The sequence below is a fragment of the Pseudocercospora fijiensis genome (genome assembly GCF_000340215.1).
Source record: "Pseudocercospora fijiensis CIRAD86 unplaced genomic scaffold MYCFIscaffold_5, whole genome shotgun sequence".
NCBI lineage: Eukaryota > Fungi > Ascomycota > Dothideomycetes > Mycosphaerellales > Mycosphaerellaceae > Pseudocercospora > Pseudocercospora fijiensis.
Window position 1 is genome coordinate 2,874,354 of NW_006921536.1, and position 22,309 is coordinate 2,896,662.

Below are 22,309 nucleotides of genomic sequence, written 5' to 3' on the forward strand. Positions count from 1 at the left end.
TATAGCGAACTAGGAAGCGTCAGTCTTAATACGGATCTGTTTGCTTAGCACGAAATAGTGCAATAAGGGGACATTAGTAAAGCGTTGCTTTAGGCCGTTAAAAGCGGCTTATGCTCTATTAGTCTATTTAAACTCTCTAGTTAGGTTGGCCTTAGTTTTGGTAAGCTTAGTTAGTAGCATTATGTGCCTCGAATAGCCCTTAATAAATCGGCGATAGAAGTTAGCAAAACCGAGGAACGACTACAGCTCCTTAATTAAAGTAGGAATAGGCTATTTAGTAATAGTTTTAATCCGATTAGGATTAGCCTTAATACCCTTAGTTAATACGAGGAAGCCGAGGAATAACACCTCTTTAGTAGCAAAGGTGCATTTAGAAGGCTTGCAATATAAGCTATAGGCCCTTAGGCGATCGAGGACCTTGCGTACTACAGCCTAGTATTCCGCAATGTTAGGAGAGTAGGTATAAACTAGGATATTATCTAGGTAAACTACATAGAGATGATCTAATAGGCCTAATAGGGCCCGATTAATGTAGGACTAGAATGTTATAGGGGCGTTTGCTAGCCTAAATAGCATAACTAAATACTCGAAATAGCTATAGCGGGTACGGAAGGCTGTCTTCTATTTATCGCCCTTGCGAATATAGATACGGTAATAGGCGTCCTTAATATCTAATATAGTATAGTAGTAGGTACTAGAAAGGCGATCGAGGGTCTTATTAATAAGAGGAAGTAGACAACGATCTTTGATAGTAATAGTATTAAGCCTACGATAATCGATATAGAGGCGCAGGCTACTATCCTTCTTTAGTACGAATAGGATAGGTGCACCGGCAGGGCTATTACTATACCGAATACGACTATTGGCTAGGTTTTCCTCTAGGTACTTACGCAACATAGTAAGCTCTCGCTTACTAAGGTTGTAGAGGGGGCTAAAAGGGACCTCCTTGCCCTCTATAATATTAATCTTATAATCCGTCTCCTTAAACATAGGCAATGTCGATGCTAGGTAGTATTTAAACACATTAATATAGGTCTCTCGAATAGGCTCTAGTATACGAGCAAGCTAATTAGGATTATTAGGGGGCACAGGTTCATCGTTATTACTACTAAGCAAGTCGGCAGTCGGATTAGCTAAGGCAGGTATTAGGTTGCTAATAAACAGGACCCTAATATCGTTAGGGCACTCGCTAATATTAATGTGTTTAATGTCCTCTTTCCTAGCGATTCCGAATCGCTATTATTAACTGCCTAAGTCTATAACTGTAGTATAGTACTTAAGAATAGGGTTGCCGATAACAATGTCGGATAGGAGGCTGTCTATGTCTACCGCGTAGGCAGTGAAATTCAGTAGGCGTTTATTTCCGAGGTCGTCCTTTAGAACTATTAGAACATAGTAGGCCCTATAGGTTAAGTGCCGAGCGTTATTAAACTAAGCAAGGGTTGGTAGGTTAGTCTTCGGCAGTTATCGAAGGTCTAATTGCTTAGCTAGGCGATAGCTAATAAGGGCGCTAACTGAATTTCCGGGGTCTAGTATAACCTTTGCCTTATAGTTAGTATCGCGCCTAGATATAAGACAGGTACGTATAATAGCTAGCACAATGTCGATAGTCTTACGCCGCACAAGGCTAACAGTTAGTGCGGCGCTTATTCTTTTTTCGAAGGTTGGCCTATAGGGGTAGCGTTAGCCGCTAAGAGGTGCTTTCGGTGTTTAGCGGAAGCACGGTTAATTCGGGCCTAGTCCTTAGGTTTGTCGCATTAGCCTAGTAGGTAGCTAGTGCTGTTATAATTAAAGCACTTCAATCCGGTTAGTAGACTGCCGTAGCTGTTGTTGCTGTTGTTAGCCGAGCGGTTAGTATTATAGGGATACGAGCCCCTTCTACGGCCCCTATCGCGGCCTCCTCTATATAGCCGGCGGCCGCGGCCTCTTCTACGGTTATTGTTACTATTCCTATTCTAGCGTTTTAGCACCTAAACCTTCCTATATAGTTTTAAGTTCCCTATCGTCTCTTTCTAGTTAGATACGGCTATCGCCGGAAGCATATAAAATTAGGTGCAGCGAGGGACACCTAGATCGTATAGTCGGAAGGAAGTTAGGCCGCCTTAGCAATATCTAAAGACCTGCAATTAGTACGTAAACTAGCATAGTGTAGGTAAATGTATAAGCATAGATTATTACTTTAGCATTAAATGAAGGCCTCTTTCTTGCTGTTTTATTAAAGGGCGTCTTAGAGGCGTAGAAGACGACTTCTGTATACGGCCTTAGACCTCGAAGGCTATAGATACGACCTCCTACACTATATTATATAGCGCTACACGAGAAGGCGTAAAACTCGTATACCCTTCAGGTCTACGCACTTCTAATAGTACTTAGACTAGATAGACGATAAGGTTTGCCGCCGCAATACACGCTTTACTCGAGCATAGCTTATCGAGTTGTCTAAGCTATTACTAGGTATAGAAACATTGCGTTTCTGCCCTTTAAGGTGTAAAGCAGAGCCGTAGCAAGCGCTATATATAGTCTGTTAAAGAATAGCCTATCCGGACAGGTAGTACTACTAAGTAAGGCTCTTCGGTCGCAGTGTCTCGTAGTACTCGGTTGTCTTTAATAGAACGATCGAATTGCTGCATTCAACCTAGTCCGATTTAGTCGATTAGTAGCTAGGTCTTAACTACAACAGGTTGTAGTACTATGCCGAGTATATTACTATAGAGTCTTCATTCGGAGACAATAAGATATAGGGCTTCGTTAATAGCGTATTCTAGGCGATATCTATGCCTAAGAACGACTAGTAGCAGAAGATAACATACTCGTCTTATTATAAAGCTAATAGCTTTAAATACTAAGGTGTGGCCACTCCGGATAGACTGTTGCCGTCGATGTTAAGGCCATTCCTTAGACTAGCGAACGACTAGAATATATATAGATAGACATATATTCTAGCGAAGATCCGAGCAATATTTGACCTACTAGGCTATCTAGAGCTCCGCCGGCCGGCTATCTTCGTTGCTAGTAACAACGCTTATTCAAACCTCTATAGCTGTATATCTCTATTCGCTAATTACTATAGTTAGCGTTAGATTACTAAGGATAGGCGTATAGCAAATACTCGACTTGCTAGCGTTCGAATTCTCGTCGAATAGGGCTTCGGCAAACTCGAGAATTATTAGGGATTGAATTGGTTTAAGGGCTCGATATAGGTCGGTATATAGCCGGTCGTACTATATTAGAGGGTGTTAGTATTATTGCACAACTGTATAGTGTGTTTAAGGCAACAAGCTTATAGAATTAGTCGAAGAAATCCGGATATTATAGGATAGCGATTTAACTGTATAGCACTAATAATCCGGCATTACCTTAGGCTTTATCCGCTAGTCGAGTAACGGATAGATTTTCGCGTTCAAGGTCGCAAACGATAGGCAAAGGCAGTCGGCAAAGAGTATACTATAACCGGTAATGCGTAGGTAGTTGTCCTAATGTTAATATAATAGTAAAGAAGTTATTACATCCTAGAAATTACGATAACTTCTAAAGCCGGCTAGCGGCTACAACCGACGCTAAGGTTACGATTCTCGGTTACATTGCTAAAGGGGAAGGCCGTTTAATTATAATCGGTTAGCTCCTAGTAAATATAGCGACAACCTCGATGCTTAGCGAAACCTAATCTCTTCTATAATATATATCCGAATGTCGAAATCTATCAACCTAACTTCGCTAACAATAACGCCTTTAGCTTATTAATACTACTCTTTGTCTCTATCGCCGTCGCTCTAACACCTTCTACCGACCTTTGTAAGTTAGACACTGTTAATTTAAGACTATCTACCGTCACCTGCACGCTATCAAACCTCGCTACCGTCGCCTTACGATTAGTATTAAGCGCCGCTACTAGATCCTCTACCCTCGCATTCGATCTAGCTTATACCTCTAACAACTCGATCTTCCGCTTCTTAAAGGAGTTAGCCTCTCGCTCTAGGTCTAGCATACTGTTAAACTAGCGCTTAGATTGCTTTATATCCTTCTCGGCAAGATTAGCAAGATTATTAGAGGCTATAGTATACTCGCCGATTAGATTCTTCTTAGTAATACTAGCCTATCGAAGCGACTTGCTACTCGTACGATTAAGCAAGAGGCCTTCGCTTACAACTCGAGCCTGTGCCTTCCGATTACGACTATTGTTGTCCTTAGCGGCGGCTTCTAGATTATCTTCTATCTCCGCCTGTTCTTTAGTATTAAACTCGCTCTAAGGGCGACTCGTTGTCGAAGGACTAGTACTCGTTAAGCGACCTATTACTGTATCGAATAAGGCCTCCTTCTCTTTGTCTATCTATTCTTCTTCGGCTATAGTCTGCTTACTAGCTTCCTTGTCCTTCTTCTTAGCTTCTATTATAGCTATTAACTTATCTAACTCAATGTCTATAGTACTCGGATTCTTGTCCTTAGATATAGTCCTTAATAGGTTATCTAACCTCTTACTAATCCAACCCTTTACCTTGCCTTTACTAAAGACAATACGCTTTAGGTTCTTCGGACACTTTAGTGCTAACGACAACTCTCGCTTAGCGGTCTGTTCTATCTCCGTCTTGCACTTTTAACGAAACTACTAAGCGGCTCGTAATAGAAGCTATAAGAGTACTAGATAAGGACTCGAAGGACGAGGAGTTTAATATCCGCTATCTACTTTACTGCCTTGCCTTTAACTAGACCTTTGCCTTTGCCTTTGCCTCGAGGCGTTAGTTTATTAGGCACCTCTTCTACTAGGTTGTCCTTATTAACCTTACCTTCTTCTTCTACTTCCGCTCTTTCTACACTATCTTCTTTACTATCTTCTATAGCCGCTTGCTTAGCCGACTAAGTACCTAAGCGCTTATTATCCGCTTCTATAGTAGAAGCTATTATACTAGTTTCCTTACTAATCGCCTCTTGTTCGGATGCCGCTACTAGAGCTATACCTTCGCCCCGTCGAGGGCTAGGTTTCTTACTAGTTTCTAGTCTTGCTACGGGCGTAGAGTACGTTAGGTCGAGCTTAGAAGGAACGGACGAGGCCAAATTAAACTACGACTATAAACTTTGCTAAGATTAAGTGCTTTCTAACGCTAATTAAGAAGCAGTTTAAGAGCCCTATAACCGTTGCGCCGTCGCCTCTAGTTACTAAGGGCTATAGTTAATAAACTAACTAAACTATAAAGACTACTAAGTAAGACTAGCCGCCGGTTGCGACTGTTGCGACTGCTACTAAGCCGATTGTAAGTAAACAGAAGCGGTCGTTAGTCTATAAGCTAAATGCGTATATAGGTCGATAAAGCGTAGATTCTCGAGCGGACTAGATAGCGGAAATGGACTAGATCGCGGCGGCTACAATAGCGACGACTACGGTAGTATAAACGGCGGCGTATTCGGATAATAATACTGCTGTATTAGTACTAGAGTCTCTGGATATAGCATGTGAATACTAGGCGACGAATACGGTTATTATAACTGTTATTGCGATTGCTATTAAGATAGCTATAAAGCCGGAGGTTAACTGCTTCGTGCTATACTTCCGTACGTACTATAGAGTAGATCTAGTAAGCTCTACAACCCTTCATTTAGATTAAAGAAGGCGTGTAAGTGCGCTAGTATATAATTGCGGTCTATTGCTAATAGTTGTTATCGTTGTAGGTAGTCTAGTAATCGATACGCGACTAGAAGACGCGTAGCAGTCGACTCTATAGTGCGATTAACCTTATAAGCTTCTAACCGTATTCACTTCTAGTTAGTCTACTGCCTATTCTATCGATGCGGACCTGCACCTACCCTTCCTTACGGCGTAGGTACGATAGGGCTACTAAACTATAGAGGTTGGCTCGAAGTGGTTAGCTATAGTAAGGGGCTAGAAGCTAGTTGTTTACTTACTAACCTAATCTATCGATGCGGTCTATTAGAGTTCAGTTGCTAAAACGCTAGATTGTTAGCATTGTTATTATAGTAGGAACCTTGGTTTCCTCCGCAGCTACTACGATTGCCGCGGTTAGTACTAGCTAGTCGGATCCTCGATTCTAGTCGTTATTAGAGCTAGACAGCTCGCTCGGCTGTTTCTACTTCGACTATAAATTAAATGCGTATTAGGTTAGCTTGTTCGAATATACGGCGACGGTCTAATTCGAGGATAAGTTCCTATCTAAGTTTTAGGCGTATTTCCGAGATCTATATAGAATTAGTCTTAGCCGGGAGGTTATCCTCGAGGGTCTTTAAATAGGCCTCGAATAAACGAGCCGATTGATTAGTCTTTTATTTAGCTCGAAGATATAGGTCCTAAGCATATTGTTGCCTTAGTATAGGGCTTCTAAGGGTGTCTAGTATAATAGTTTTATAGGTTTGCTACTAAACAGCGGTCTAATTATCGAGGGAATCAAAATGGTTATCCTAGGTACGTTTTGGGTCGCTATTAATGTACTATATCGCATAGACGACTAGTAAATAGTCATTTAGTAGAGCCCTTAGTGCGTTTCGTTAGTTAAGCTTATAGTTACGGATGTAGTCGTTGTATTGCTTTCGACTAGAGCCGTTAAACACAGTATAGTCCTTGAGTTTAGCATCCTTCTTCTAGACTAGGACTAATAGTAAGGAAGGCCCTACTATCGGCTTAGTATTAGTTGTTAGGGCCTCCTAAAGGCGGCGAATTTCGAGGAGGTTATCCTTCAGCTATTGTTCTTAACGTAGAGTAGCGAGCCTGTTTTAGGTAGCTTCTTAAAGCCTCGCTACTAGCTAGGGGCTAAAGGCTAGTTAGCTATATCGTCGATTGACAATATTGTTAAGAATGTCGTTAATAGGCAACTCTAGGTCGTTACCTAGAATTACAGGTTCTTCGGCAGGCCTAGTAGTAGGCTCTTTAGTAGGAGGCACTTTAGTAGGTACTTTAGTAGGCACTTTAGTAGGCACTTCGGTAGGCACTATACTACTAGCATTGTCGTTGCTAGCGCTGCTAGCGGCGCCGCGATTGTTGTTTCGTAATAAGCCGGCTATTATAAGGGGCGGCGCTAATAATGTATTATTAGCCCCTAAGATGCGGATATAGCGGAATTAGTAGATATCGGCTTAGTGCGATTAACTTAGTATAATAGGCCGTATAGAAGGCCTTGCTTAATGATTAGTACGGTTGTTTTAATAGAATAGTACGTATAGGTCCCGTTCTTCGGGCGTAATATAGTTAAATCGATAGTTTTCGTAGCTATACCGCTAAAAGCTTGAAATAAGGACTATCTAGCTACTACCCTTAAAGGGTAGATCGAATACTATATAAGAAGGGTATATTAGCAGGTAGATAGGGTAGTAGTAGGTATAGGTAGTATTCGATAAGGAGCTAGGAGGAGAGGGAGGAAGGTAGGCAAGTTAGCCTACTGCTAAGCGCTAAGCCCTACCTAAGGCATCGAGACCCTAGCTTTACTCGAGCCCGGTTACATGCCAATTACGTGTAACCTCTTTAGTCCTAACATTTAGCCTATAGAGGCGGCGGATTTCCTACGAGTAGGTAATAATACAGAACGTATAAGGCAAGTAAGTCGATTCGGCCGTACTTTACCCTAAGCTAGGTCGCGAAGTTCTCGCTATAATCGACGTAGTTCTAAATATAGGAACAGATACATAGGATATAGGGCTCTATATCTAGCAATCCGAGATTATAGTACTAGGGCAGCGGTTAAACCGCTAGCTTAGCTAATTTCGAGGCTTCTACCGGAGTTAGAAGCGAGTCCGAAGGAGCTATAATAAGCGGGTAAACTATTAGTAAGAGGGTAGAGGCGAGATAGTCTCTAAACGGAGGACAGCGACGGAGAACCGACTAAAGGCGGAGGAGCGTAGCTTATCGGGCAGGTCCTCCTAGGGAAAGCGGCTGCCCCTAGACCTAGGTATAGTAGGCAATTGCTACTAAAGGTAGAAACTACTACTACTATCTCCTCGGGGTACTAATAGGATCGCCGATAAGGCGCTCGCGCGTCGGTAGGGTATAGTGCGGAAGGGTAGTAAATCGAATAGGTACCGTCGTAACGGGTAGGAGTTAAATCGTAGTAATCGGCGGAAAATCGGTAGGACCCGTAGCTAATCGCGTCGATTCTCGTCGTAGCCGTAACGACCGGGGTCGATTCGGGTAGAGAACTAGTAGTTAGTACAGAAGCTAACTAAGTGTTAAGCGAAGCTACTAAGTTGCTAGGCACACGGTTATAGTACGAAGGTATCGTAACGGTTGTACGGTGCAAAAGTTAATAATTCTCTAAGGTGCCGCGAGGCAAGCTATCTATATAATAGTCCTACTATTAGTAGTAATAGCGACCGTAGCGGTCGACAGTAACCGCTGCCTGCTATCGTATATGCAATAGTGTTATATCGTAACAATTGTTACGTAGCTCTACTCGGTTGTTACGGTTAGAAGCGTACTCTTTTTAGCGTCCCTTCCCCGCTAGGGCTTACTTATCGTTTCCTTAGTCTCGATGCTAATACTAGTTTTAATTAGCATAGCTACTATTTCTAGGGCGCTTATTACCGTAGCCGCCGCCGTAGCCGCCGGCGTAACCGCGACCTAAGTTATCGCGATATCCGCGTACTACTACGGCGTACCGGTCGTCGAACCTACTAGCGTAACTACGACCTAAAGTATCGTAATACGCGCCCGAAGAATCGGCGTACCGGTCGCTATTGCGAGCGTTTTAATACTATAACTTACTATTATATCTATTACGGCCTCGCGCCGTACCGTAGGTATCGGACTGTATATATCTACGGTACTATGCTTTATACTTGTCTTCTACGGCTCGCGTAAAAGTATAAATCGTATCGCTTAGTAAAGGCTTATCGAGCTTGTCTTATAGGCGAGGCTCGAATCGCAACTACGCCTAGTAGAGAAGAGCGTACGGCCTATTAGGGTCTGTCTCGAGACCTGCCTTACGCGCGTAGCGGATATAGTTTATAATAAACTGCTAGGGTGCTCTACGGTTACGTACGTCCTATACTATATATAATTCGGCATATAGCTTGTCCTAGGCCTCGACAATAGACCTACTAAACTTGTCCCTTAGTGCCTTATACTAGCGCTCGATGCCCTCTCTACCGCGAATCGTATTACGATTATTGCTTATAAGCTCGTAAATGAACTATTATTATACGGCCCTACGGAGGCACTTCGTAAGCTAAGTACGTACTATACGGGCGTAATTAACTGCCGCGTAATTACAAGCTACGTCTAAGAATAGGTATACTAAGGTAAATGTAACCTTATTGCCGTACGTATAGATGTCCTAGCTATCTAAGTCTACGTATAGGGCGTCGGGGTAGAAGTACCCGATATCTATCGGATTAAACCTCTCTAAGCGCTAAGAACGCTACGGGCTATAATAGGGTAAGCGGCTAAACTAAAAGTTGTCGATATAGTACGGGTTAAAGTTATAACCTCGGGGGCTATAGTTCCCGCCTTAGGTACTAGAATTACCTAGGCTTAGGCTTAGAGGCCCTCCGCTAGCCGCACTGCCTTAACTATAGCGGCGCTATCTAGCCTCGGCGTTGCGTTAGACGTTACGGCGTAACTAGTACGGCTAGGCCTTAACTAGGTTAGGCAGTAGGGCTAATAGAACTTGTTCCTACGGGACCTGTTTATTTAAACCTATACGCGCGAGGCGTTCTACTCGTCTAGTGTCTAGCCTATCTTATACTAAGCTCGAAGGGATGCTTTAGCGTAACTAGTCGATCTCGTCCCGAATCTTATCCCTAAGTTGTTAGGTTTAGATAACCTATTAATTTAAGAGTTGTCTAAACAGCTAGCGTATCTTATTGCGTAAGACGGCTAGATTAGCGGCATTTAGGATCTCCCCGTTAGCGTCTTTAGCGGCCGCGTTAGCGCTAGCGGCGTTCTAGTTCTCGCGTACTAGAACTTCGCGTAGCGCGCCTTCTCGTAGGCATTAAGGCTAGGGATTGTCGTAAGCTAGCTACTTGCCGTTTCGCTAGTTTTAGGAGGATAGTCCCGCGCTAGTATTGCGTATACGCTAGCGGTCCGCGACTAGACGCCTAGCCTCCGTACCTAGGAAAGCGTCGACTAACCTCTTATAGCGCTATGTCTACTATCGAGAAGGTTAGTCTCGCTCGATACTAGGTTCTACGTATACTAAGTCCGTGCGCTAGAATTCTAAGTCTATATTTTAGGATATATCGGCTATGTCTTTAGTAGAAGCGGGTAGGATTAACGGCTCTTATTATCGGGATCCTTACTACTATATCTCGGGACCTCGATACTAAAGCTTAGGACCTAATAGAGAGGACTCTTAGCAAGGCTTAGTACCTAATAAAAGGGACTCTAGACTGCTCGGGGCCGGAAGCTCCCGGTCTTTCGGCTCGGGGCCCTATTACTCTATATCCTCCTATTTAGGCTTAGGGCCTTATTGCTTAGGACCTTGCTACTTAGGGTCGATAGAAACTGGTAAAGATAAATTAGGACTGCTCGGGACTAATAGCTCTAAGGCACTAAGTTCTCGTAGGCCTAGGGGAAATACAATCGGTAAGGACCTATAACGTATATATATAACTCGTCGGGTACTAGCTGCTAAAATAGTCCGACGGCGACGTAGCTATAGGCTAGTATCCGGACTTAGACTTATAGGCACTACTATATCTAGAGAGGGTAGCGCTAGTTCCGGAGTAGGAGCCGCTAAGTCGTTAGGTCCTATCGTATCTAAAACTACAAGTTCGTTATAGAGAGCAAGTAGCGTCTTCGCTGCTACCGTAACTAAAGAGCGGTTAACGGCCTAATCCTAAGGGAAACCGAGGGTAGTACCGCCTCTAGTATCTAAGAGTTTTCGTAGTATATATTCTTCTAGGGGCTAATAATACGTAGTAATTTTCGTAACGACTACTATAAGCGGGTCTCTTTGCTTCTAGTGTACTAACTTAGCGTAACCGGCGTTAGCTAAGAACTCCTTAAAGCAAAAAGCGATATTTAACGAGTAGGCGTCTAAATCGGGGCGTACGGAAGCTAGCGTATTTATAGAATAAGCGTAGGCTCGGTAATCTTATAAAAATATAGGATAAGTATAGAGTTAAGGAACTAGACTAGAGTCGGGAAACTGTTAGGGTGCTTATAGGCTCTTGCCTCGACCGGTGCCCGCTTCGGCAGGTGCTAGTATAGAGTAAACAAACCTAGATAAGGAAGGCGGGCCGCCTAGTCTAGCGGTTAGAGGGCTATAGGGCGCCGTCGATTAGAGGGCTATTAGTATATAGCTATATATATACGGAAGATAATGTGCGGAATTTAAAGGACTGTCGTAATCGTCTCGGTATCGAGCGTAGGTAGTTGTTATAGTTAGGTAGGTAGGTCGGTGCCGCTAGTATAGGACCTCGCGGTCGCGTTTTTTAGTTTTTTAAGGTGCCCGTTCGTCTAGTACTCGAGTACTGTTCGAACGGATCTAGATCTAACTAAAGCGAAGCTACTAATTGTTATACGAGGGACGATTAGTAGGTTAGCTATAGTATAGTATTAGTAAGAGTATCTACGGTCCTACGGAAGTATATATAGGCCCGGCGTTCTGTGCCTACCGTAACACTCTATCTCTTAAAGCGAGAGACTTCGGTCGAATAGGATAACTATACAAATCTTAAGCGCTATTATATAGAGAAATAGGTTAAAGAGTTCGTTCTAAGTCTATCTTATCTATAGCGGCGGATAGAAAATCTCTAGTTATACCGTAACTAGCTACTTACTAAAGTAGACAAATCTATCTACCGCTTACTACGAGACCCTATAAGGGGACACGTTGCCGACTTTCTTCGTCGCTATACTAAACTCGACGAGCTAGTTCCCGCGTACGATATCGCCTTATATACTATTAGGTATATTAACTTAAGTTCCTAGAATATATTAGCCGACGAATACAGATTCTCTAGATAAGTTTATAACGACATTTTGTAATCGCGACTAATAATTTTTATAGCGACAATACTATACTATACGTATAGGAAGAGAGATCTTAAGGTTACCTTTATATATCTAGAGTGCTAGAATATTAAATGTTAGAACTATAAAACCTACTTTTAATAATAGAATTGTCTATATTAGTTCTTTATATAGCATATTTAGCTTCACACTATCGAAATATTAATCCGAGGGAAGATTGTCGATAGCAATATTAGTTATTAGAAGGCGGACTATTAATAATAAGAAGTAATTAATAGACGGGAGATAGTTCGACGGAGGGGCTACGTACTTTGCCTTTTCTCGCGAGTCTTAGAACTTATATATAGAAGGAGGTGCTAGTAGAGTTGCCCTACTTATCTGTATCTTACGCTATCTATATATCTATAATATCTCTACTACGTAGAATGCTATTAGTAGTTACGAGTTTTACTAGTCGTCGATTTTTATATAGATCTATATCTCCCGTATTATAGGATAACTCCTCTAGAAAAGGCACTACCGTTGCTCTTTTACTTAGTACGGATTACTAATAGAGTTAACTATTAAGCTATAGTCGAGAGATCTTCGTAACCTCTCGGACCTTATCGGCATTACAACTCTATACTTTCCTTCGATAATAAACGATAAGTTTCTCGAACCTAATACGGCCCCTTCGGACAAATCGGTATAGAAAGACATTAGTTATAAGGCGCTAGAGCGAATAATAATAGCGCTATTTAAGAAATAGCACGTTGCCGGCTACCGAATCTACACTATACTAATTTAACGCCGGATAGCTAATAAGGGCACTAACTGAATTTCCTAGATCTAGCGTAACCTTAGTTTCGTAATTAGTGCCCTAGGTATCTTATATAAGGTAGGTACGTATAATAGCTAGTATAATGTCGATAGTCTTACGCTATATAAGGCTAATAGTTAGTATAGCGCCTATTCCTTTTTCGACTAATTAGAAGGTCGGCCTATAGAGATAGCGTTAGCTACTAAAAGGTGCTTTCGGTGCTTAGTAGTAGTACGGTCGATTCGGGCCTAATCCTTAGGTTTGTCGTATTAGCCTAGTAGATAGCTAGTGCTATTATAGTTAAAGCACTTCAATCCGGTTAGGGGGTTACTATATCCGCTCGGATTAGCGCTAGAATTAGAGGAACGATTAGGGGTATATAGAAATAAGCCCCTTCCTTGTCCTCTTCCCTGCTAGGGGTTTCTACTATAGTATCGACCCCTGCCTCTTCTACGCTAGTAGTCGTTACTGTTTCTATTATTAGTAGTATTCGTTTAGAGAGTACTTCCTTAGTTTCTACTACGGCTACGGTTAGTAGCTAGTCGTATCTTAGATTCTAACCGTTACTATAGCTATACTATACGCTCTATAGTCTCGACTTTAACTATAAATTAAATACGTATAAGATTAGCCTATTCGAATATACGGCGGCGGTCTAATTCGAGAATAAGCTCCTACCTAAGCTTTAGGCGTAACTTAGAGATCTATATAGAATTAGTCTTAGCCGGAAGGTCGTCTTCGAGGGTCTTTAAATAGGCCTTAAATAAGCGAGCCGATTAATTAGTCTTTTGTTTAGCTCGAAGGTACTAGTCCTAAGCGTATTGTTGCCTTAGTATAGGGTTTCTAAGGGTGTCTAGTATAATAGTTTTATAGGTTTGCTACTAAATAGCGGTCTAGTTATTAAGGGAGTTAAAATAGTTATCCTAGGTACGCTTTAGGTCTCTATTAATATATTATATAGCATAGACGACTAACGAGTAATCGTCTAGAAAAGCCCTTAGTGCGTTTCGCTAGTTAAGCTTATAGTTACGAATTTAATCGTTGTATTACTTTCGACTAGGGCTATTAAACATAGTATAGTCCTTAAGCTTAGCATCCTTCTTTTAAATAGTTAGTAAGGAAGGCCCTACTACTAGTCTAGTATTAGTTATTAGGGACTCCTATAGGCGGCGAATCTCGAGGAGATTATCCTTTAGCTATTATTCTTAGCGTAGGGTAGTAAGCCTATTCTAGGCAGCTTCTTAGAGTCTCGCTACTAGCTAGGGGCTAAAGGCTAGTTAGCTATATCGTCGATTAATAATATTGTTAAGAATGTCGTTAATAGGTAGTTCTAGATTATTACCTAGAACTATAGGTTCTTCGGTAGGCCTAGCGGTAGGCTCTTTAGTAGGTGCTTTAGTAGGCACTTTAGTAGGCACTATACTACTAGCGTTGTCGTTGCTAGCGCTACTAGCGGCGCCGCGGTTATTGTTGCTTCGTAATAAGCCGGCTATTATAATAAGGGGTAATACTAATAATATATTATAGGCCCCTATAGTACGGATATAGCGGAATTAGCGAGTATCGGTCTAGTGCAATTGACTTAGTATAATAGGCTATATAGAAGGCCTTGCTTAATAATTAGTACGGTTGTTTTAGTAGAGTAGTACGTATAGGTCCCGTTCTTTAGGCGTAATATAATTAAATCGATAGTTTTCGTAGCTATACCGTAAAAAGAACACTATCTAGCTGCTACCCTTAAAGGGTAGATCGAATACTATATAAGAAGGGTTATATTAGTAGGTAGATAGGGTAGTAGTAGGTATAGGTAGTATTCGATAGAGATTTAGGAGGAGAAGGAAGAAGGTAGGCTAGTTAGCCTAACGCTAAGCGCTAAGCCCTACCTAAGGCACTAAGACCCTAGCTTTACTCGGTCTAATTATATACTAATTACGTATAGCCTCTTTAGCCCTAATAGTCCTGTCTAGAACGCTTATAGCGAGTCTTATCTAATACGCTAATAGCGAGTACTATCCGGAACGCCTATAGCGAGTTCTATCTAAAACGCTTATAGCGAGTTTTATCTAGGACGCTTATAGCGAATCTTAGTTAATATACTAATAGCGAGTACTATCTAGAACGCCTATAGTAAGCCCTATCTAAAACGCTTATAGCGAGTCCTATCTAGAACGCTTATAGCGAATCTTAGTTAATATACTAATAGCGAATCTTATCTAGAACGCCTATAGTAAGTCTTATCCGGAACGTTTATAGCGAGACTTATCCGGAACGCCTATAGCGAGTCCTATCCGAAACGCTTATAGCGAGTCTTATCTAGGACGCTTATAGCGAATCTTAGTTAATACGCTAATAGCGAATCTTATCCGAAACGCTTATAGCGAGTCTTATTCGGAACGCCTATAGCGAGCATTATCTAGAACGTCTATAGTACTTCTAATCTAATATGCTAATAGCGAGTCTTATCTAGAACGCTTATAGCGAGTCTTATCTAGGACGCTTATAGCGAATCTTAGTCGGAATATTTATAGCGAATCTTATTTAGAACGCCTATACTAAGTCTTATCTAAAACGTTTATAGTAATTCTAATCTAGAACGCTAATAGCTATTAGCGAGTACTATCTAGAACGCTTATAGCGAGTCTTACTAAGAATACGTTTAATACTTCTATTTATTCTATACGCCTTACTGCTAATTTAATTCCGTCGGTAGGCGTACGTCCGCGCCGGCGGCGCGGACGGTAGGCTAGTTTTGTATGTAGGTAAGTAAGCGCGCACGTGCTTCCTCCCCAGCCGAGCCTCTGCACGAGCGGGCGGGCGGGCGCGGGGTTGCCGCCGAAAGGAAAGATCCGAGCGCAGACTTTTGTTCCTCCACCTCCCATCTTCACAGACAGTTCATCGGCTCCAACGCGCTTCACTTCCACGCTCCGCTCCGCATGCCGTCGTGGTCGAGGTCGAGGTCGAGGTCGAGGTCGATATCGGGCTCCACTGCCTAGGCTGGCCCGATGGAAAATGACCTTCCCTACCCGGCGGCAGGGACGTTGATCAAGGCCCAGCCCAGCCCGGCTGCTGCCGGAGCCTCTGTCGATGCTGCTGACAACGATGCACGCGCCGCACCCGCAAAACGCCCTCGTACTGCCGGCGATGCGACCGACGGCGATGCAGCATCAGCATCGCTATCAGCATCGAATGGTGCGACTGGCCCCAACGGCAGCAATGCCACGACGACCGGCATCCAGCCCGCGCAGCGCCTCTACAGTTGTGGCAAGTGCAGCAAGAGCTATGCCCGCCTCGATCATCTATCGAGACATGTTCGCATGCATACGCAGGAAAAGCCATACGCTTGCCAAGTTTGCACCAAGGCCTTTGCACGCGCCGACTTACTGAAGCGTCACACTCTTGGCCATTCGAAGGATGATCCCCAGTCGAAGCCTACTATTATTCAGCATAGCCGAGTGTCTCAAGCGTGCGAAGCCTGTGCGGCACTTCACCTCAAGTGCGAAGAAGAGAAGCCGTGCAAGCGGTGTACGAAGAAGGGCATAGCGTGCAACTACACGGCCAACTTTGGACCAAGCGACATTCATCACTCACCTACGCAGAATGCAAACTCACCTCCTTATGCACAGCCGTACAGCAATGATTTTGCGCCACAGCCATATGGTAACAATGTCTCGCCCATGCAGAATATGCAGAATCTGCAGAATCTGCACCAAATGCATCACACACCTCCGATGCAACATGGAAATTCATATCCCGCGCCTGGCCAGCAAATGACGCCCATGCAGATGGAGCAGCCACCGCCAGCACCACCGCCAGCACCAATGGCCATCGATCCGGCAATGCTGCCAACACCGGCGCAGCAACCCAACATGTTTGATTATCTGCGAGACAAGATGATGCCTCCCGCTAGCCAGGCCACCGGCGTCCAAGCCATGGACTTCCAAGCCGGGCCATGGACTCCTCGCGAGCTGTTTGACTTCGGCGTTGACACCAATATGGACCTCAACGAGATGGATCTTACTTTCCTCGATGCCTATAACAACGCGAACCCCTTTGATCTCAGGACTCCGAGCATAGGCTTCCCCACAGCAGGATCGGATGTTGTGCAAAGCTACACCGCTGCTTCGTCGGAGCCGCCTATTGATAGACACGCACTACCAAAAGCATCCGTTTGGCGTTTTAGACCGATTTCGAAGGATAGCGGGAGCGCCGAGCAAGCGAACCTGTCGCTGCCTACGCCTACTAGTCTTGATATCGAGAGACGCGTGACTACAGAACCCCTCTCCCAGATATCTCGAGACAGGATTCTGGCTATGATACTCAGCACCTGCAAGCCTAACAGTATACCGCGTGCCGTCTCGTGCTTTCCATCTCTGAGTCTCCTGGACAGCCTCTTCCAATTCTCGCTAACTTCTCCGGGCTCACATGCAAAGCACTGGATCCACGCACCTACACTGCTAGCGGGCGTTGCGAGGCCCGAAGTCCTTGCAGCAATCGTGGCAGCTGGAGCTGTTTTGACCCCAGATGCATCGATACGCAAGGTCGGCTATGCAATACAGGAAGCGATCAGGAGTGCTGTATCAGTGCAGATCGAGGATGACAACACGCTTATGCGAGATCTCACCATCATGCAAGCCTCGCTCCTTCAGCTCAAAATCGGCTTGTGGAGCGGTGACTCCCGCAAGATGGAACTTGCAGAAGGCTTTCAACAGGTGCTTGTCACCATGGCTCGTCGTGGTGGACTATTCCGTCGTGGAACCTACGAGCGAATCGTTCCTGAAGCAGACGATGAAGCCGAAGCTCTTGAAGACAAATGGAGGAAATGGGTGAAGCAAGAGTCCAGGAAGCGATTCGCGCTGCATTTATTCCGGCACGACCTTGAAGCATCGGTCTCCTTACTCAGTAGCCCTTTGATATCATATGCCGAGCTTTACCTGCCACTACCGGAGTCCGAGAGCCTATGGCATGCGCCTTCTGCAGAATCTTGGAAGGCAACGTACATGCGCAATCCTGGTCCCAGGCATGAGCGACAGCCATCATTGGTCGATTGCATTCAGGACCTCGACATTCTAGGGGTCCGCGACATCTTCTTTGACCAGAGGCAAGCCAGTATGGCCGTCCTCGGTGCGGCCTGGCGCATGATCTGGGAATACAGACAGCTGGATTCATCGTTGAAAGACGTCAACAATCAATGGAGTAATGGCAACCTGTTGATGAACACGAGACATGGCGAGTTAACAAAGCTTCTCCAATGTTTCCGAATAAGCTCGGTTGAAGACACGAAAGTCACGCTCATCGTCGAGCTGCTGCTCATGCACCTACACATGTCTCTCGATGATGTGCAGCTTTTTGCAGGTGTTGAAGGCGAAGAGGAATCTAGAAGAGTTTACCCGTCCCTCGTGCAGTGGACTAAGACGACTACGGCTCGCCAAGCGCTGTGGCACGCAGGGCAGGTAATTCGAGCCGCAAGGGAACTTCGACCAAGTCTGATATGCGATTTCGCTGCGATTGCCGTATATCAAGCAAGTCTTGCGTTTTGGGCTTATGGGATAGTGAGCCGAGCCACCGAACCAGGACCGTTTGCGAACAATGGCATCACCGCTTTGCTTGATGGCGCGGACGACAATGCTGTGAAGCGCTGGATATTGAATGGCAAAGCTAACGCCGCTATCCGAACGTGGATCAACAAGCCTACCTCACCCCCAGCTGAGACTGCGGTCATGATCTCGAATCCAGATGAAGTTCTCGGCGCCGTGGTTACAGCCATGCGAAGAAACCACAATGAGACCAGGAACCCGCCTTTGGTCGACAATCTTATTAATATCATGGAAGGACTCCGGAAGGCTGCCAGGACATAGGACGTTGGGCGCTGCTTGTGCATACCAGAGTCTTTCCCATTTTAGTTCTCACGGGTCCGTCTGGCAACACTGCCGATCAAGGGAAGAGCATGAGAAACAGCAGAAACAGCCGGAAAACGGACAGCTAATGATGACTTCTTACTACATCGTCGTAAATTGTCCACTTTCACCGCCTCTTATTTCCTTGTGTCTCCTCTAGCTAACTGTTGCAGTCATCACAGTGCTATCCGGACATAAAAGCTTGCTATGCGTCGGATACGCCTTTGTCTCCAAGAGGTCGGAACAGGTTTCTCGATGTGTTCGGTGGTCTGAATCTTGACTACATGTATACTTCAGCAATTCAAGGTTACGTGCTCGATGCACGCGCCAAGAATCTGCTTTCAATGTAGTACGAAAGGCAGGCCTTCCCGGTCATCCCCAGAGAGTCGCGATGATCTTGTACCACGACGAGGGACGTCATTGCTGAGATTCAGTGCAGTGCGGCAAGTCTCTGTACTGGAATCACGATCGAGGGCATGGAGGATATCGTAGATACAGTGAATGGCACTTCGCCTTTGCAGTATTTGTGTAGCAATGTGGCGGGCAGTACTGGGTTAAACTGTACTAGAAAGCCTTGGGGCGAGAATAAAAGTAGCGCACGTGCGAATGCAGTTCGAAATATCGTGTCACAAGCCGGCAACCGACCTTTTCACATGCTCGGCCCGAAGCGGACATGGCCTGTGCGTCAGCTTCCACGTCTTTTTGAATGCGAGCGCTCGTCTTCTACTTAAGCAACACACGACACACAACCTCGACTTGACAGAGCTGTAGAAAAAACATCGTATTTCATTAACTCGATTACAACAAATCGGCGACTAAGGTGTACTATAACCTCTTCTCTACTATAGCCGGGACTGTGAACTGACAGAATCAGTAGTCGCAAGCGCCGACGTCGCCATGACCGTCATTATGGACAAATTGCCGTCCATTAAGAGCCTTTACAACTCCTACTACGCACTGTCGCCGCCAGTCTCAACAGAGACACCAACAGTCGACTCTGCACCTATCACTCACAATAAAGAGCCCTCGAGCGAGGACCGAATCCGTGTTCCTTGTCCGATCCCACCACGAGATTCGAACCTCGATATGGAAGCAAATCAAGTTGAGCCTGAACAGTGCGGGTTCATTCCTCTGTATGACGGTTGCAATGCTCCCCGTACGAAATTTGAGGAGGGCAAGGGCCATCCGGTTCGTGGATACTGCGATCACCATGTGCCATGGTCATTGGAACCGGTTGATGGCAGTGAGCCACAGGATGTCGGCGCAAATGGCATCGATGGCGCAGTCCTTGAGCACGGAAAGAACACCGGCGCAGACGAAACCCCGTTGCCGACACCATCTGCGAACACTGCTCCCGACGGTGAGGACGCATCGCGGGCGGATGACTACGGGCCTTGGGGCGAGCCTATCACTTTCGCTGATTTCACGTATCTCACGCTGCTAAGCCTTGTCAAAGACAGCGAGCACTGGGTGCCGAATGATGTTTCTGCGTCTGCGTCACAGACTTTGACCTGGAACGACATCGAGAATGCCGATTTGGAAAAGTTCTCTGGAGACGAGAGGGGATTCGTCACCTCCGAGCCTGACGCACTATATACGCCTTGTGTATATGCGCCATCTCTTCATGAACCGTCTCTGACCGCATCCTTGGACCACGACGCCTCTTCTCAACGATCTGAGGCTGCCGAGGTCTGCTCCTTGGTCTTGCTGTTGCTCATCATCTCGCTCACTTTGAGCTCTCTTTACAAGTACCTACAGCGCCGTGCCTCAGCAGCTGGAATGCGCAGTCCTGCCAAGTCACGCAAGAGCGCCAATGACGATGGCAACAATGTCGAGAATCACCCTGCTTGCAGCTCCGGCATGACTCTCGGCTTTGTCTCTGGCTCCTTACTGACTCTCTCAATGTCACGAACTCACGACCAAGCCCTCGAGCGTGCTGGTATCTGTGTCGGCACCGTCACACTCTCCTGGCTCATTATGAACACACTCGCTACCGTCAACGTGATTGTGCACGAGCGACCTGCCTGGGCAGTCCGAATTCTGGATCACATCAAGGCTTTCTTCGATCAAGTCACGAAGAAATCTCGCGCAGGATATGCTAAGATCTGCAACGCCATCTTGCGGCTCGCCTGGCATTGCGCATTTGCAATCATGCTTATGGCTTTCATCATGCTTCTGCTCGCGAATGCTACGATGAAGTCTCTCCCAGAGACGACAGGTGAGGAGAAGGCGTCGAATCAGGGATCCAGTGCTGCACAGAAGAAGCAAGGCGAAGAGAATGACGATGCTAAGCACAAGGCATGGACGAAGCCATGCACACTCGAGGAGCTTGATCCACCCAAGATCAATCCTTGGCTTAAGCGCGCCGAAGAGCAGCGAGCTAAGATTGCATCGGCTTCTCGTGCATGGGAGTCATCGTCTGACGAACCGAAGGCCAAGTCAGCTTCCGAGGCCGACGAGTGGGAAAATAACCGAAGTTCGGCATGAGAAAGACGTCTACCAGCGAGATTCATCTGGAGATCGCAAAAAGAGCGCTTGATGAAAAAAGTGAGATATCAGCTTTTGCTTAAAATTGTGCGTTTTGCGTTTGATAGAATATACGGGCATAGTTGCGTTGAACCGGAAGGCGCGAGCTAAAGGCAGTGTTTGTCACTCAAGGACACAGACACGTACAGTCTCTCATAGCAGCACTCAAAGGGGAGTTCTACAATCAGCTACATCATTTTCCACGACGTCTCGAGACGGAATTCGGGAGTCAAACCCATACTGTCAGTGCATCACAGCACTTCTCCCTCTCTCTTTCTCCAACTACACACATCCGCTTCATTTTCCAAACCCCCCCAAAAATCCTACCTTCATCGTTAGCATGTCTCGCCAGCGCAGCACCCCTCGATCGGCGTTAGAACTGGTAGCATTACCAGTGGTTAAACAGAAACGGAGGAGGAGGAGGAGGAGTACCAGGTAGGATTCAGTGCCAATCTCAATGCCGGAGGTCTGCTGGCTGCCGCTGCACAGGGTGACTTCAATGCTGCTGCCGAAGTAGCTAACTATGGTTTCAACGCTGTTGGAGATGCTGCTGACTAGTGGTGGTGTTGGGAAGCGTGACGAGTAAGCTCAGTAGGAGCAGCAGCAAGGCGCTTAGACTGCTAAAGGCCAGTAGACTCAACAGGATGCTTAGCACTAGGGTCCATACGGAGGCTTCGGTCAAGGCTCAGCAGATCGTCTTGGTGGTGACATCGTATAAGTCCTCGCTCTGCAACCGATTCACAATGTTCTTTTGAGATCAACAACTGACGTTTCGATCAAGCGACTTCTTCCACAAGCACTAGATAATCAATCAGTAAAGCAGAGTTGGGGAATATGAGGTAAAGCGTGGCAAAGTGGACCCGTGGTTACGTGCAAACAACAGCATGTGTGAAGGTGTGATAGAGAAATGATTGTGGAAATTGTTACAAAGCTAGAGTCTCCCGGTTCCATGCTTCTGTGTACCTGAAATCCTTCGCCACGCATGCAGTATGCTCGTTCCGAAGCTCTTTCGCGCTTCTCTTGCTGACGGGTGTCTTCAGTTGCCTCTCAAGCTACGTCGTGGCTTCCTCCGTGGAGGAGAGTGAGCTTTGACAACATTGCATTGTCTTCATCTTTGGCTGGTATGATCATGCCAGGTGCAGTAAGTCTAGCACTGATGTGAGTGCTGTAAGATACGGA

At 45.3% G+C, this 22,309-nt stretch overlaps 3 protein-coding genes across 3 annotated transcripts; 2 read left to right on the forward strand and 1 right to left on the reverse strand.

Moving 5' to 3' along the window:
• Positions 1 to 15,809: 15,809 nt before the first annotated feature.
• MYCFIDRAFT_188894 (uncharacterized protein) lies at positions 15,810 to 18,565 on the forward strand (the record flags this gene model as incomplete). Its single annotated transcript, XM_007929335.1, has 2 exons — positions 15,810 to 15,899; positions 15,956 to 18,565. The coding sequence occupies 2 exons, from the start codon at positions 15,810 to 15,812 to the stop codon at positions 18,563 to 18,565; spliced, it is 2,700 nt and encodes an 899-aa protein (XP_007927526.1).
• Positions 18,566 to 18,731: 166 nt separating this feature from the next.
• MYCFIDRAFT_175631 (uncharacterized protein) lies at positions 18,732 to 19,394 on the reverse strand (the record flags this gene model as incomplete). The annotated part of the gene is made up of 7 exons (XM_007929336.1): positions 18,732 to 18,764; positions 18,799 to 18,884; positions 18,929 to 19,027; positions 19,062 to 19,117; positions 19,155 to 19,168; positions 19,205 to 19,302; positions 19,343 to 19,394. 7 exons carry the CDS (start codon positions 19,392 to 19,394, stop codon positions 18,732 to 18,734), a joined length of 438 nt encoding a protein of 145 aa, XP_007927527.1.
• Positions 19,395 to 19,501: 107 nt separating this feature from the next.
• MYCFIDRAFT_175632 (uncharacterized protein) lies at positions 19,502 to 21,898 on the forward strand (the record flags this gene model as incomplete). The annotated part of the gene is made up of 6 exons (XM_007929337.1): positions 19,502 to 21,063; positions 21,097 to 21,212; positions 21,263 to 21,502; positions 21,537 to 21,687; positions 21,714 to 21,834; positions 21,887 to 21,898. The coding sequence occupies 6 exons, from the start codon at positions 19,502 to 19,504 to the stop codon at positions 21,896 to 21,898; spliced, it is 2,202 nt and encodes a 733-aa protein (XP_007927528.1).
• Between the last annotated feature and the right edge of the window lie 411 nt (positions 21,899 to 22,309).